General features: G+C 39.8%; 1 protein-coding gene across 1 annotated transcript; it reads left to right on the top strand.

The window, feature by feature from the left end:
- The first annotated feature begins 5,573 nt into the window (after positions 1 to 5,573).
- LOC107190360 (cadherin EGF LAG seven-pass G-type receptor 2) lies at positions 5,574 to 15,738 on the top strand. The gene is made up of 13 exons (XM_015579155.1): positions 5,574 to 5,871; positions 7,024 to 7,292; positions 8,125 to 8,289; positions 8,734 to 9,172; positions 9,808 to 10,049; positions 10,123 to 10,647; positions 10,979 to 11,331; positions 11,445 to 11,659; positions 11,903 to 12,462; positions 12,698 to 13,006; positions 13,087 to 13,381; positions 13,454 to 15,098; positions 15,514 to 15,738. Exons 1-13 carry the CDS (start codon positions 5,574 to 5,576, stop codon positions 15,722 to 15,724), a joined length of 5,526 nt encoding a protein of 1,841 aa, XP_015434641.1. The 3' UTR covers positions 15,725 to 15,738.
- The last annotated feature ends 1,084 nt before the right edge of the window (positions 15,739 to 16,822 follow it).

Raw genomic sequence — 16,822 nt, 5'->3', positions numbered from 1 at the left:
AAGGAAACGTTTAATTAACACCGGATGTCGATACTCGCGGATCTGGGGACGTCAAATTCGACTCGTGTGAAATTGTTTCTTAAATTTCTACCTCCTTTTTTTAGCGGATACGTCTCGGTTCATATTCGACAATTGGAATGTAATAAATTTCAAATCATTTGGAACTGAAGCGCACGTTTCACAGTATTTTCGATTGAAGCGAAGGAACCCGAATGCAGATTTAATTTCCTGCTCAAGCAAGTCAGTCCATCATTCAATTTCACGGTATCGTTTCGTCCTTGATTGGATGTAACTACCACTTCTATTTACAGATAAGAGCGTTGAAAATAATGTGCAGCCTGTTATATCGAGTGTATTCTCTGAACAACTCCGACCTAGATAATAAAATTGAATTAGCAGGAACGAACAACCGAAATTTATTACAAAATCGTAAATTGACGGGATCCAACATGCAATTTAAGAATTGTGTACGAAGTGATACTTTGCGGACGTGTAAAATAATTTACTGAACGAATTAAATGACACTACACGCGGTGAGGATGCTGTTTATTAAAGAACGAAACCCTACTTTTCTCCTTGAGCACAATCAGCCCGTCAATTTTTTCAGTTTAAATTGATTGAAAGTAGTGACCACTTTTCTCTCAAGACTAGGCTTACCGTCTTGTTATTTTAAACGTGTTTTCAATTGTTGTGACGCATGTACCGAAATTCGAGCAGTTAGACTTTTAACAGTAAATTGTATCCGCCATTATGGTCATCATTGAGATTAGAGATGTTTATCAACAGTCAATAAACGTTAAACAACTCTGGCATTGTAATTTTAAAATTACTACGAATTGAATTATACTTTCTTTAAATACAAATTTAATAATCCATATGTATTTCCAGTTTCAATAACATATAAACACAAATCATTTCTGACATTTTATGTTTCTCTCAATATTAACTATACTTCTTCAATGTCCTCATAGCTTTCTTCGTTTTCAGTTTCAAGGAAACCTATATTTCTGTTTCAATCAGCCACAGTTATTAAAACTGTGTTTCTCAATTGTTCGCTCCAGAGGTAGTAATTTGTTTACTGATTGGTATCTGAGTTTGATTACCCACTGTGCATTAAAGGAAGCCTGAATCTGTGAATTTCTTCCTGGTTGCCGCTGGATCCACCGCTTAATCCGCGCTGTATCATTTTACACTCGGTTGCTGGTAATTGCCACTTCTGTTTAAAGTTTCTTGCGTGTGTGCATCCGCGCTGTAGAAACACGGTTCTCGTCATGGGTTTTAACGCTTCGTGCTTTTCCGCGTTGCACACCTTTAAGGTAAGAATCGTGCGTGTAACGGACAGTACGTGGGTCTAGTTATTATTACAGTTAACGTTCAAACCGCATTTATAAATAGAAGCAAAAATGTTATTTTCCAATTCATCGTCGATATCTATATTTTTGAAACTTTTCATGCGTACTGAAAATACAAAACCGGATCTTATAATTAACGATAAAGGAAAACTCTGTGCTAGAAAAATGTCTGAATGTAAGCAAATCCATGATAAAGAGGTTTTGTAGCATAATTAATAATGTTGAAATTACTCTTTTTTTTATCAAGAAATCATATTCCACAAAGTTTTATTCTTGCCCCCCGTTCGCTTAACAATAATTGAATTTCCGTATCTACGGTTTATGTAGAATATCGAATGTGTACACCGACAACCCATTAGCATGTTCTTGATGCGTCTCTTGATTAGTAATTACCTTCCTCGAAGACAATACTTGATAACAGGCTTCAGAACACGGAAGTCAACTAGTGCTATGCACGAAGACACCAACAAATTACCGGGGAATTGTCCACCGCTAGGTAATTGTTCCTTCCTCTCGACAAAATGATCGGTTCTCACGCGTTATTTTCAACACCGTCAAGTTCATGGAAGTGAAGACTAAAAAATGCTCATTTCCAAATTCCGTCGAACTCGCAACATATGATGATCGTTCTCCAGACAATTAAACCGTTCACAAGTCAAAGTGACTAACTCCATTTTTATTGAATTTTTATATTTAGACTTTTTATATTTTTGTATCATTCAAGAGTTACTCATATTGAAAAATGAAAGGCTCGATTAATTCTCCAACGGAATAAAATTGTATACATTTATGACGTCATGAATCTTTCAGTTCATTCGAAGTTCACGCTCCATATTGAACGATTCTCGATCAACGTGCAATCAGATACCTCGCATCACGATGTGCTCCAAATACTTGACTGCATTCTACGATAACACGGTCTGAATATTTGTTGCACTTTAATTTAAGTATAACAGGAATACGCAGTCGGTCGAGTGGCTTCGATTCCACACAAACGGCTGCACGGAGTGAGAGTTATGACGGAGGGAGAATAAACGTAGAACGCGTTCCTGCGTTTATCTCGAGCCACGATGCTGTTGTGCAAGACTTTTGCACGGAATCCGTCCGGAGGCTCCACTAGAAAGTAATACCGCCGGGGTTCGTAACAGATCTCCGTAACGCTAATGCACGATATTCATTGGCCCGTGAAATTTCGCGACTTGATCTTGAAATCACTTTAATATCGTATTACCCGTTAGTAATTACGACATGACATGCAATAAATTCATGTCACTTAAAAAAAAGCGAATTTCTTGAATGACGGATTTGTACAAATTAATTATACATTAATGGTAAAAAATTTGCTAGTGTATTACACGTCTTGAGGTAATTCTGGTGAATGGAGGTTCCGAAATCGTGTACACTTAATAACACATTTATTTTAAATTGTGTACTTTATTGACATTATATTATTATAGTCAGGATCATTATATTATTTCGTTGTTGTATGTAGTATATGTTCGTAAAATGCTAAAAATGTCAGTTTATAATTCCGAGTACGGCAATTAATCGTATGAGTACAGCACAGAGCGTCTTACACTATGGACGGCATCCATATTTGATACTTCTTGTGAAACGACGCGTCCCTTAAAAGTAACTGTATTACAATTCACACAGTTTCAGGATGCGATACTATTTAATCCTTCATTTCAAATTACCAGATTATTCTACCGCACAATACAATTTGAAATAAAGAGAATTAATAATGAAACAATAAAATTGTAAATTAACAATAAGAGTCTTCAAATTAATAGTGAACAATGAGACCTTCAAACTATACTATCCCACAAGACATTACTAAAGCTGTCCTCTAAAAAATGTCAACAAAAATTTGTGTGTAGAAATTTTTATTTCCTTACAAATCGTCAAAACCTCCAATAGATTCACTTCATCATATGCCATAAACAATCAGACCTTTCGATCTTTTAACGTAAAACTGGATAGTTTGGAAATGTCAGGTTGACTAAACGTCAACTTTCTTTCCACACACCGCTACGCAGAATCAGTTCTGGAAAATTGTGTTTAGAAAGAAAAAGGTGGGTAAGGGGGCGATTAATGGCGGCTGGGCGGGCGTAACAGGACAATTCAATTTACAGATCGCGGCGGAGAGTTCCGCGAACTCCTGAAATGGAATCTGATTTCTAACGGCTTTTCACTGACCGCACTCGCCCGGTGGAAGTCATTCAGACGCCTGGGCCGCAACCGCGCTCGGTGGTTCGCCTCAAGCGACTTTTCTTTTGAATCCCGGTAAAGAACGCGGCTCGACGATGTCGTTTTATATGGGTGGCACACCCGATGGCTCTGATAGATCGTTCCATCCTCCGCACGGTTCAGCTATTTCCTTCCAACCCACTCGTCTGCGGTGGGTTCTCCGCGTTTTTCCATCAGACGTGAACGTTGATCCCGTGTCTGTAAAAGAAAAGAAACGCGTGGATGCTTATTACAGAAGCGTCTTGAACTTCCATGTAATTATCATACATTTCCTTTTGGAGTACTTAGGGCCAATGACTCGAAGGTGTGGTTAACACTCTATAATGTCTCACTATGGATTAAACGTATTTTTAAATTTACTGGGCAGTGAGAATCTGATTTTTGAATTTTCTGGTGTGACAGGTCTTCTTTTTTTCACTTTAATTTAACTTAATTTAACTTAATTCTTTTCTGGTGTTACAGAGAAGAAGGAAAGTTTTGTAGGTGAAAGGCGTGAAAGATTTTTTTGAGTTCCTATCATGATGTTTCTATGTTTTTTCCCTATTTTCATGCTAAATAGAAGTAAGATTCGTATTTGTTGTACATCCAATCATGGAGAACAAAAATTCAAGCAATTTTATATCAATGAGTAGTTCAGTAATTTTCTCAATGAAATGATAATGTAGTGAAAATTAAAATAGCATAGCATGTTTAACAATGTGTATTGTTACCTTAATATATGTTATTCTACTAGTTTGGAAAAAATAAAATTCATTTATTACTCATTAATATAGAAGAAACTAATACCTATTATAGCATTGGTGGTTAAAATACGTTCAACAAAGTAATAAGCAGATTATAATAACTTAAAATAACTATTACGAGCTGCTTTCTATTTATGTGATGAATATTGTATTCTGTGTGGTGAGTAATGTAATTCCTTTATCAGCCAATAATTTCGTGCATTACGTTATCGTAATATCACAGCTATTCATGCTTTCGTCCAATGCCTTCCGAACAGTATGTAGTACAACGCGCGTTCAAGACACTACGGCAGTTTCGATAACCGGAAGTGAACGGCATCGTGACGGACTATAGGCAGTGTAGGAAGTGTTCGTTTGTCACGCAAGAGAGAGCGTACTTTTATAAATAAAACTTTTTCCTAATTACGGTGCTCCAATTTACCTCGAACGAAAGTTCCAAAGAACTCGTTCCAAAGAGCTCCGCACACATCCATTCCGAGGTTCGATTATTGTACTTCATTCAACATAAATAACTGTCGATGCTAATGACTGGTAACATACGAATATGCACGTCATTGAACAGTATTATAATTTTTAATTAGGCTCATTAATTCAGGTGAAGAATGCGTGTCAATCAATTATAGTACGAAGAAGAATATACAACATCTGTTTGTTTCGTGAACGTAGTAGATTTTCATACAGGTAATCACGATATTAACCCTTTAACTCTTAAATCATTATTTTAAAATTATAAGATTGATATATATGCTGTATTTTATTATTTCGATGTCGAAAATATCGATATTAAACAGACCAATTCTTCTTTAATTTTTTTCTTGTTTATCTTTATTTTTTAATGGTAAACTTGAATTTCTCAACTGAGAACGTGGCTATCTATTTCACGTAAGTGAAACTACGTCCTTGCTGACAAAAGGTAGATATCAACCAATGACAAAATGTAACGCTCTTTTAAAATGAGCGTTGCACTCGTGCAACACTAGGAGTTAAAGGGTTAACAAAACATCGTACGCTTAGAGTATATGCAATTATTTACAAAAGTCTAAGAGTTATTGAATCGAACAACTGATCTGCATAGACCACAATATATTTTGTTCGTACATTATTTAAAATTCAAAGCGAAGTTCCTTTTTCAAGTTCCAGTAAAAAAAAATGTAAGATTTGTAATACTTCGCAGAAATGAATAAGGAAGGGATATTCACCTTGAATACGTCTGTTTCGTTAGGTGACGATGTGGACGATTGTACTCCTCACGCTCTGCACATGGTCTTCGTCATGGGGTCAGGTGATCAACCGAGCACCGCATTTCGTGCAAGGTGGCGATATGGCCAGGTTGGCCGTGTCGGAGGGCACGCCTCCAGGTGCACCTGTTTACAAGCTCGAAGGCGAGGATCCAGAAGGTTCTAAGCTGCATTACTCTATCAGCGGGGAGTATTTCACCGTGAATCGGGAGACCGGTGTCGTTATTCTAAGAAAACCGCTGGACAGGGAGACGCAAGACCTGATCGAGGTGATCATCAGCATAACGGGTAACTATGCTGCTTTTATTTGTGTCCCGTTACAGTGTTACGATGGAATATCAATGGGGTAATCGACGATATGTAGGGCAATAGACGGAACGTACACACGCCCCGATCTATGAAAATGATACGTCGATGAGCCAGCGACTATTTCTTATGTAATCGAATTTTTCTGAACCCGATTGGATATATCAGCTTGTAAAATGGCTGTCTACAGTTTGAAATTTCTTTCCTATTTTATGAGCAAATCTAGTCTGCAATTTATTTTTACAGTTTCTTATGTTTAGGCAGTTTTATTATAGCGGTTTCTGTTTGAAAAAACACTTTAATACGTTTTTGATCGATTTATACAGTTTCAAGGAATTTTCCTTGGCATGAAATGCATTCTCGATCTAAGTGACTGAACATCCTAACGGAGCAATGCCTGGTACATAAATGGAGTAAATGTGGAAATATTTCCCGACCGAAGTACTGTCGTTTTATTTATACTTTTTATATAACGTGACTACGAATGCACTCGATCGCGTATTTTTTATACATATATACAGCATAATGATATGTGCCTCGAGGGCAGTATACGTTCACCATATTACATAGTTTTCAATTTTCCTCCAGTAAAAATAATGATACAGATATTAGAGGACATAAAAGGACACGAATTTTCTGGACGACCCAGTAGATTAGATATTTATTCGAATTTAAGATGTTCTCCTTTATTTTTTTAGAAATAGAAATTAAGTTCAAAATTGTTTCTAAAATTTTTTAGACGTTTCTTAAGGTTACCGTTTTATTCCTGTAAAGACATCAAATCTGCAATTTACTCAATTACATGTACCTATATTGATAGCAAAAGTGATATTAATAGAAAGTGTAACAGTCTTCAATCATGGTGAAACTGGATTCTTAAATGCATCATAATAATCTGATCGTGCCTAATGAGGCAGTTCTAATTACGGTAATTTAATAGTTATTGTAACACTATTACCTATACTTACCATTATCTTAACAAAATTGCACTTTGTTTAAAATTAATTGCCATTCAAATATTCAATGTCCGATAAGTTAATGAGTCAACGAAAAATGTTTCATAGCCAAAAGATTATATATTTCTATAAGATTTATGCGTGGTTAACCGTGGATAATTGGCGATTATTATTCCAGACGAAGGGGTCGCAGGATCGGAGCCAAACACGGTGTCTCTTCGTCGCGAGATAGCTGTACTGGATGAAAATGATAATCCACCGGTTTATCATGGCAGGCCTTATGCGGCCAGAGTGCCGGAGAGTTTCGTGGGTGGTCTGTTGGTTCCTCCAGGCACGATCACGATCACCGATCGCGACGGCGGCGTAAACGCTGATGTTCACGTGGAATGTGTCTCTGGATCGCGAGACGACGATGTCTGCGACGTCTTCAATGTGTCGACCGAAAAGGTATTTTTCAATTGTTTTTAACAGACTTGCTACGAAATCCTATAACGAACTATTTGTCATATTATTAACGAACAATATTATACTGAAAAAAATACAACAGTTGCAAAATCGGCATCACTTGCATTAAAGAAATAATACATTCCACATCACCATAATTTCATCGTATAAAAATTATTGTAACTGAAGGTACATTGAATACTTTTATATGAAACTTTCATTGGGATACTATATGTACTACAGGGTTGAACATTGAATATATGTATCTGGAGCAGAGATGGGCAAATTCATCATCTGGATAAAGAATTTTGAATAACGAACAAAAGATGAAAAAGCATTTCGCCCTTTTTAATTGATTAGACGCGGAAATTCCAATTTCTATAATAAAATTTTTCTTGTATGTGTAGACATTTGGCAAACAATTATTTAATCTCATTAACTGTTTCAAGCTCAGGGTGACAATCTTGGATACTGCTGCTTTTCACTAAATAATATTTGAATAAAACTATGCCCAATTCTTGTCTGGAGAGACATGATAACAGAATTTACTAAGTCGCTAATTTCAATCAAGAAACACATAATTTTCTGTCACTGACTTGAACTCCGTTAAGTCTGCCACAATTCCCTATTCACGTTTCTAAGTGTGTATAATAAACGGAAAGTCATAATCGTTGGTTCGATATTAAACATGACAGTCGTATCCTGAAGGTCACGTTTCTTGCCAGACAAGTAGTCATTTCTAACAGTTATTTCAAGCACGTAGAAACGTAATGTTTGTCTTCTCAGTAAGAAGATCCTCGTAGAGCCTCTACTAATCCCAGACTTTTCCATTCAGTTGGCAGAAGGAAAATACGACGTGCAGATCACCCTGGCAAAACCTCTCGATTACGAAAGACGAAACTCATACCTGATCAATTTATTGGCGGTGGATGATGCCAGCGACGTGACGAAGGTGTTACAGGCTAGAGCAACCGTGGCCGTCGACGTTCTCGATGTACAGGTAAGTGGGTCTCGACCGTAACCCAACATAACTGTACATCCATCCCGATCACGGTTCGTATCGGTTAACAAGATGTAGCTCGCGCGAAAAACAGGCCAGAAAATGTACCCGCGTCACCCAGTGCCTTCGTTTCGCAAGCATCCGACTAAACCAAGATCCTCGCGATATTACTTTCACCGGAACGGTAAACCGCGTCTTATTTCCCCCCCCCCCCCAACCACGAAGAGCCATAACATCATTAATCCTCGAACAATCCTCCGTTACCTTAACGGACGCCTCGTTTCTAATGAATTCCACGTGGATGTGTGCTCGATATGAATTTTACAAACGATCAAACGGAAATCGTAGCGTGTTACGACGGTCACGATGATTCCATGAAATCGTACGCGAATCGAAACGACGACGCGTAACACAGTTGCAAGGTAAATAAAAAATCGTTTTCAGGATCAGCCACCCGTGTTTTTGAACGCGCCGTACAGCGCTGCGCTTCCGGAGAACACCGCGGCCGGTCACACGGTCCTGACGGTGAGAGCGCGGGACGGTGACACAGGTGAGTCGAGGGCGTTGCTGCTCACGTTGGAGGACGATGAAGCGAAGAACTTCGATCTCGTGGTGTCGCGGGAAGGCGACGTCACCGTTGGAAAACTGGTCACCACAAATGCCTCGTTAGACCGTGAAGATCCCAGGATACTGCAGAACGGCGGGATTTACACGTTTCAAGTGAAGGCGACCGAGCTGATCAACAATGAGATACCGGCCGACACGGCCACCTCTATTGTCACGATCGTCGTCACGGACGTCGACGATCTGGCGCCTGCTTTTAACGAGGAATCATTTAATATCAGTATTTCGGAGGACATTGGAATGAATACACCCTTGCCAGGTGAAAATTGCCATAACAAATAGTTAATGATTAATGGTTTTATTGTGGTTTTAGAGAAAATATATGATTTGGAAACGTTGATCTACTAGTAGAGATTGATACAGTGATAAAAGTAATTAGAAAGTTATTGAATGTATCGATTCAGTTGTTGGGGTCGCGAACTCTTTAGAAATTAGAATGTCTCTTTATGTATGCTGAGTAAGCGTTTTGTTGGAATCCACTTTAACGATACTTTCGTTCTATACTTGTGGTAATGATTGATGATCGGGAATAGTAAGATATACGTACATACTATAACTAATTTTAATAATGAGAGGAGTATCGGCCTGAGAGAATTTATATCGTTTAATCATTGTGGAAACGATATTACAATTGAAATAGCGTACACTTTTGAGAATTATATAGATCGACTAAAAAGATAGTCGAAAAGATTTAAGTGAATTTCAAATAATCATCTTTCAATTAAATATTTACTCAGCCTAACAAATTAATCATTCTAATCATTGGACACCTACAGAAAGTTAAATCTTTCGATCATGTTACACAGCCTGTTCAAAATTCGAGAATATTAAATTATCCTTAAATAAATATTAAAATTATTATTAGTTTTTACAATAACATAACTGGCTTTTCAGGCCTCAATATGATTGTAAGCGACGGCGACGTCGGAGATAACGCCAGATACACGCTAGCTCTGCGGGACGTGCCAGAATATCCTGGAATCAGTAAGGCCTTTACTGTTAATCCCGAGGAAGCTCAGGGCCGTGTGCCAGTCGTAGTCAAAGCGAAAGACGTCAACGTGTTAGACTACGACGTCGACGATCCAGCGAAAAGGGAGCTTGAATTTGAAGTTGTTGCCCTCGTTGCGAACAAAGTGGTAAAGACTTCGACATTTTCATAATTCTACATTGAGTAGGTTTTTATATAATCATTATATAACTGAACATTAGGTAGCTACAAGTAGAGTCCACATACAAATAACGGATGCAAACGACCACAGCCCGGAATTTTCCCAGTCGGTATACAAACTTTCCGTGCCCGAAGATGCTGACATGGGGACCAGATTCGGTGACGTATTCGCTAAAGACTACGACAGCGGTTCGTTCGGCGAACTGACGTACACGTTGCGTGGTTTCGGTGCCGATAAATTCAACACTGACCCAAAAACCGGCGGAATCACCGTTGCGAAGATGCTGGACTACGAAATTCAGAAATCTTATTCACTGACCATGGAGGCTAAAGATGGCGGCGGAAGGGTGTCAGCTGTGAATATATTAATAGAACTCGATGACGTTAACGATAATAAACCCATATTCGAGCAGAACGAGTTCACCAGAACAATTCGAGAAGGTGCTGCCAGTTTCGATCCACAGATGTTCGTCAGAGCTACGGATGTCGACGGTCCGATGCAGGGTAACGGAAAAGTAACGTACTCCATTAGCTCGCACAATAGTATGACGAATGATGTCTTCAAGGTATTTAAAAAAAATGGCCTTTTTATATAACTATTGTTATATTTGCAGGCAACCCCCGTGTAATACGGCGTTTCCATAACATCCTGTCATGCCAATATGGTTATAGAATTGAGGAAAGCCCCTAATAACACGGTTTCTCTCTAACACTGTTAGAGAATCGTGTAAAATAGTTTAGTTCTGTTTTTGGAATTTAACCCTGTTTGTTTTGTACCTTAACACAGTAATTTTTGGGTACCCAGCCACCGTTTTATACGAGGGTTGCTTGTAGTTCGAAATACATTGTTTCAAATTCGTATTGGGAAATCTGAAGTTGAAGAAAAATATTTTGTAGATCAATCCAGACAGCGGTGAAGTAACAATGGCGAAGCCAGTTCGTTCGGGAGACACTGAAAGGGGAATATACGAGTTGGTGATTCGCGCTACGGATACCGGTACACCGCCATTGTATTCTGAAGCGAAACTTCTCGTGAGGGTAGGGGTGCCTGGAAATCAGAAACCTATATTCCGTGGAAACTACAAATCGAATTTACCAGGGCCAAATACTTATCGAGCGAGACTATTGGAGAACGCTTCACCCGGAACGGAAGTGATTAGAGTGGTAGCAAACGATCCCGATGGTAGGGACAACTTGCTACAGTATCACATTGCTTCTGGTGCTAAAGACAATTTTGTCATAGATTCTAGGTAATAATAGTTCTCGTTTAACTATATGGATCTTACGAATGATTATACTTTTCTGCGTAATCATAAGTTCAATGAAATGATGGACAGTGATAAATGAACTATTGTTGTTTTAGCTCTGGCATCATCACTGTTTCCCCAGACGCTCGTTTAGATCTGGAGACTGGCGGTGGGAAATACGAGGTAATCGTTCATGCCATAGATTCTGGTACGCCTGTCAGAGAAACAGCATCCACTACTGTCACTGTGAATATGATCGATGTGAATAACAAACCACCGATGTTCAACGAATCAACGTATCTCGTTTACGTGTCGGAAAGGGCAGCCATTGGTAAGCTGTCAACTATCTAAATTCTTGGAATTTATTGGATACAGGATGCTATAACTAAAACTCAAGTTGTATCAATATGTTTTATGAGTAGAAGAGAGGTGAAGCGCGTTGCACTATTGATATAAGTTTTCATATTTGACAGTCAATTTCTAAAAAAACATTATTCCATTCGTGCATGTTTGTATCGAGCATAAGCCATGAATTAAGCATATTCATTACTAATTTTCGATGATAATTGAACAGGTGAACCTGTCCTGAAGGTAGTAGCCACAGATCCCGACTCGGACGCTTATTTAGAGTACTCTTTAGTAGAACCCATAAGAGCTGTTGACAAGACCGGCGTCGCTCTCAAGACGACAGCTCCGTACGATTACAGATCAGCGTTTCGTATCAATTCTACAACAGGACTAATAACAGTGAATCGTGTCTTGGATTATCAAGTGGCTGCTGTCATAATACTGACTGTTCAGGCCCAAGATCTGAACGCAGTCGTCGATAAAGAGAAGCAAATCACAAAGGTAGAGGTGACAATCTATATTCAAGCTTACAGCGACGACAATCCAACGTTCACAAATCCTGGATGGTCACCGAACAATCCGACTATCAGGATTTCTGTGCCAGAGGAGCAACCTCTTGGAACGACATTGTTAATGCTGTCGGCTAAAGAGCCTACTACCAACTACCCTGTTCAGAGATTCGAATTGGTCAGGGAGGATGACGATGAAGGATACGTTAATGTTGGTGTTCAGAGCGGAAATGTTGTGTTGAGCAAGAGATTGGACTACGAGGCCCTTAATCAGAAGGTACTGTTACAACTCACAGAACTATTACTATCATAAGTGCTCAGTTTTGGGAAATGTGTAATTCCTCTGTTTTTAAAATTGATTTGATAAATTACCATAATTCTATAAATACTTGGAAATTTTTATACACCTGAATTTATCTTTGAGCGTACAAAAAATTGTTTTCGTCTAAGGGAAAATATGTACATAATTACTGACGTTATGAAATGCTTCTATGACTTCGTTTCTCTTTCAGTTCATCCGCTTCAAAGTACGAGCTCTAGCCATGGACTACGAAATAACGCGTAAGATGTCCGAAGCGAACGTGATCGTCGAAGTTCATGATACTAACGACAATAGTCCCATCTTCACCCAAAAAGACTACAAAATTTCCGTGCTGGAATCAGCGAAACCCTCGAAAATCGTATTAAACGTCAAAGCAACGGACGTAGACAGTTCAAATACGGAACAGGAAGTCAGAAGAGGATACGGTGAAGTGCGGTACTCTCTGACCGGTGAAAATGCAAATATGTTCGAAGTGGATCCGATAACTGGAAACATTCAGGTCAACCATTCAGCTAAATTGGAATTTTACGAACTTTCAGTTGAAGATGTTTCATAGTGACAGAATCTTTCATATTACAGCTTACTACCAATACGACACTCGATAGAGAGAAACAATCAGTTCTACGCTTCTATGTGGTCGCTACGGACATGCCTCAAGGAGGCGCAGAGCAGAGAACTACTAGATCATTGGTGACAGTCGATGTTCTAGACGTGAACGATAACGCTCCGGCGTACGAACAAGAATCATACACAGCCGTTATACCTGAAAACGCTCCGCCAGGCGTCAGCGTCGTAAACATAACCGCTACGGACCCAGATGAAGGCGATGGTGGAGTGATTAACTTCGATATCATCGACGAGGGTGAAGCAAATGGTAAGCGTTCATACACCATCACCCAACCTTAATTTCTAATTTTGCATTTTCAATACCGAATCACAATTTTAGCACTGTTCAAAATAAATCATACCACCGGTGAGATCTATTCAGCCAAAGCGCTGACTGGAAAAGGACGAACAGAGCCCTATGTCATGCGGATCAGGGCCCAAGATGGCGGAGACCCGGAATTATACACCGACGTGATTCTGACATTATACATCGGCGACGTAGTCAGCAACGACGGCGTTCCCCTGTTCATCAGACCAACTTTGGAAGAAGTGGCTCACATAGCCGAGAATTCGACGATCGGTAGCCCGGTCTTCCAAGTCGTGGCTTCAGATCCGGATGATCCGAACTTGCCGAACGGGAAGATCACGTTCAAGTTCTTGGAGGACGGGAATTTCGGAAAGGACGCGAGTGCTTTCAGGATAAACAGCGATACTGGATTGATCACCACCCGAAAGCTACTCGATCGAGAGGTAAAGGACAGTTATACGCTCATATTGGTAGCTCAAGATCTAGGTAGTCCGCCTCAACAAGCAACCAGGGTGCTGCAAGTAGTAGTGAACGACATCGACGATCACAAGCCACATTTCAAAAGGAACTTGGACAGTCCGCCGATAGAGCTGACAATCTTCGAAGAGGGACCAGTGAGTGCCAAAGTCGGATTGATCGAAGCGATCGACGAAGACATTGGTGAAAATGGAATGATCGACTACGCGATCGTCTATGGTAACGAAGCTGGTCTATTCGTGGTGGAACGTCTGGAGAATAACTCTGCCGTTATCAAGTCCAATGGCCATCTGGATCGAGAATCGGAAGATCGTCATCTGTTGACTGTTAAGTGCTTTCCGTACACCACGAAGAAGTCTGACATCATCCCGAAACCCTATAATCGGCAAGATCCTTCCGAGAGGCAAGTTCTTGTACGAGTTCTCGACATCGACGACAACAAGCCGAAATTCAAGAAAGAGAACGTTACCTTGGGCGTTCGATTGAACGTTCCAATCGACACTGGTCTGATCACGTTGGAGGCTTTCGATGCAGACTCTGACGCATTGCCAATTAAATACAGTATGGGAAAAGCGTCGTTCGCTTCCCTGGTCGATCCTTCCATGTCCAAGCGACAGATTCCCTCGCAGCTGTCTCTGAATCCTCAAACAGGTGAATTGAGGACAACTGGCTCCATGTCGAACTACGCAGATGGCTACATGGAGATCATAATCTCCGCCAACAATTCCGTAATACCCAACAGAGTAACGAACATAACCCTAAGAATCTTCTTGCTTCGTGACAGAGACATGTTGAAGTTCGTGTTCTGTAAACCGCCCGTAGAAGTCCGAAAGACATTGGAGGATTTCGAGAAAGCTGTACAACAAGCTCTGTCGCTGCCGATCAGCGTCAACGTTTACGATACCCAATTCTACTCGAAGGAAGACAACTCCTTGGATTTTTCTTCGACGAGCTCGTGCTTCCAGATGGTTGGAAAAGAAGCGTACGATCTCGACGAGATGAAGGCTCTTCTTACGGACCCAAGAAACGAGGAGTTGAAGAAGGTTTATAGAGCCTACCACGTGGAGAAGGTTCAACACTGTGCACCCTTAGTGGCTCGCGCTGACGCATCCATGACGCAGATGTGGGTGCTGGCGATTGCTGTTCTTGTTGGCGTTGCAACTGTGATTTCGAGTTGTACTCTCTGCTGCATGCATGCCAAGTGAGTTTTCACACTATCAGAGTTTTGTTATTCGGTTGTTACACAGGTCTCCTGGATGATTGTCGAAAGACTTGTTATAGGTTTCTATTCTTTCTTAATTATTCTAGATAGTATTTATCATTTTTTAACTTTCCTTTTCGGAAACCTAATGTGATAGCACCTCCTGTAATTGTCACTAGAGTGCTTTTGAAAATGCTTCACCACAGCTACTCGAATCTATCGTAACAGACCATCGAATATCCCCACGTATAAGACAGGGTCTGCTAAGTATAGTCTTACTGAAGAATCCATTAACAGGCCCAGGACGAAACGCACCCTCTCCTTTTCTTTTCATCCCTTTCATAGCAACCGCCACACTGATATATCTCTCCGCATGATTTCCTCTGATCTACAAAAGTTCTTTCTTCGTTCACAGATACAAACGGAAAGTAAAACACCCGCGTTTACGGGATCAACCGCGGCCGCCATTGAGCTACGTCTCTTCCGGTCCAGGCATGGTCAGCGCCGCGTCTCATACGACACTTGGACCAGGAACCATGGTTTCACTAGGACCCCATGAAAGTCCATACGAATGGGGAGCTGATACGACCTTGTACCATCCCAGCACCCTTGGATCAAGGTCATGAAAAAAAATACTCACCTCGATGTGAACTATGAATTGAAGAAACTGTAATGTTTAAATCGTGGATTTAACTGTACGAAACTTTGGATGATTTTGGAAAAACCGGAGACACATCGTCCAGAAATAAAGCTTCGACAAACTGTTGTATTAGTTGAACATCGTTGAAAGAATTGTTGAGCGTCATTGATCTCAAAGCGTTTCACAAAACATTCACTGTTGTTCAAAAGCTGGTCTCTATAGAGGTCTGGCTCTCTAAGGAAGTTTCTCAACGAAATAACAACACTGTGTGAAAATCGAAGGAAACGTACAATAAAGTTGAAGTTCAATCACGTTCTTTGGAAATTATCCTACTGAAATAATATCTGTCAGAAGTACGAGACGATCAGTATAAATTTTCAAGGTTTTTATTAGAAGTTTTATTCCAGACACTTTATTTAAGACATCGAAAGTTGTGGAATGCCATCGAAACCGGTGAGTTCAAGTGTTAGAAGAGAGAACGATTTGTAACGTTGAGTTAAGCTGTCGGTTATGCTTTGAGTGAACGGAGACGAAAGGAACGTCTTCCGCCCGAGTTTGTATTATAGATGTTGGAGGCAATATTTCAGTAGTGTCATGAAGAAAGTCACGAGAGTGCGGAACGAATCGTGCTACGAAGTCGACGAATGGTGCTATAATGTAAGATTGAAAAGTTCGTGCCAAAATAGGGCGTGACAAGTACACGTGTAATATGCGACGGCATTATTTAGTTTAAGCGAACTAACTCGCGTGAATTGTATATTTCTTAGGCTTTACATGAATTCTATTCATTGATACGCGACAATATCGTAACAAGTACGCGTATTTGATTGTAATATACGTAACATTTAAGGGCGAAATAAATTTGTACATTTTTTTGTAAAAAAAATATTTCTGTCACCTTCATATGTTTTTTAACCTCACGAATTGATTAATAACTCCTTGTTAACTAGCCTTATTGGTCGAAACCCATTAGAACTAGAATTGTAACAAATTTCTATACCATACTCATTTTACTTACATTTTATCAAACTTGATAATGGGCAAAATTGATTGCTTTGCTGCAGTTACTGCGAAATGGTCTATG

The sequence above is a fragment of the Dufourea novaeangliae genome, unplaced genomic scaffold (assembly GCF_001272555.1).
Source record: "Dufourea novaeangliae isolate 0120121106 unplaced genomic scaffold, ASM127255v1 scaffold177, whole genome shotgun sequence".
NCBI classification, from domain to species: Eukaryota; Metazoa; Arthropoda; class Insecta; order Hymenoptera; family Halictidae; genus Dufourea; species Dufourea novaeangliae.
The sequence above is the reverse complement of the archived record's forward strand: the minus strand, read 5'-3'. Positions and strand labels throughout refer to the sequence as shown.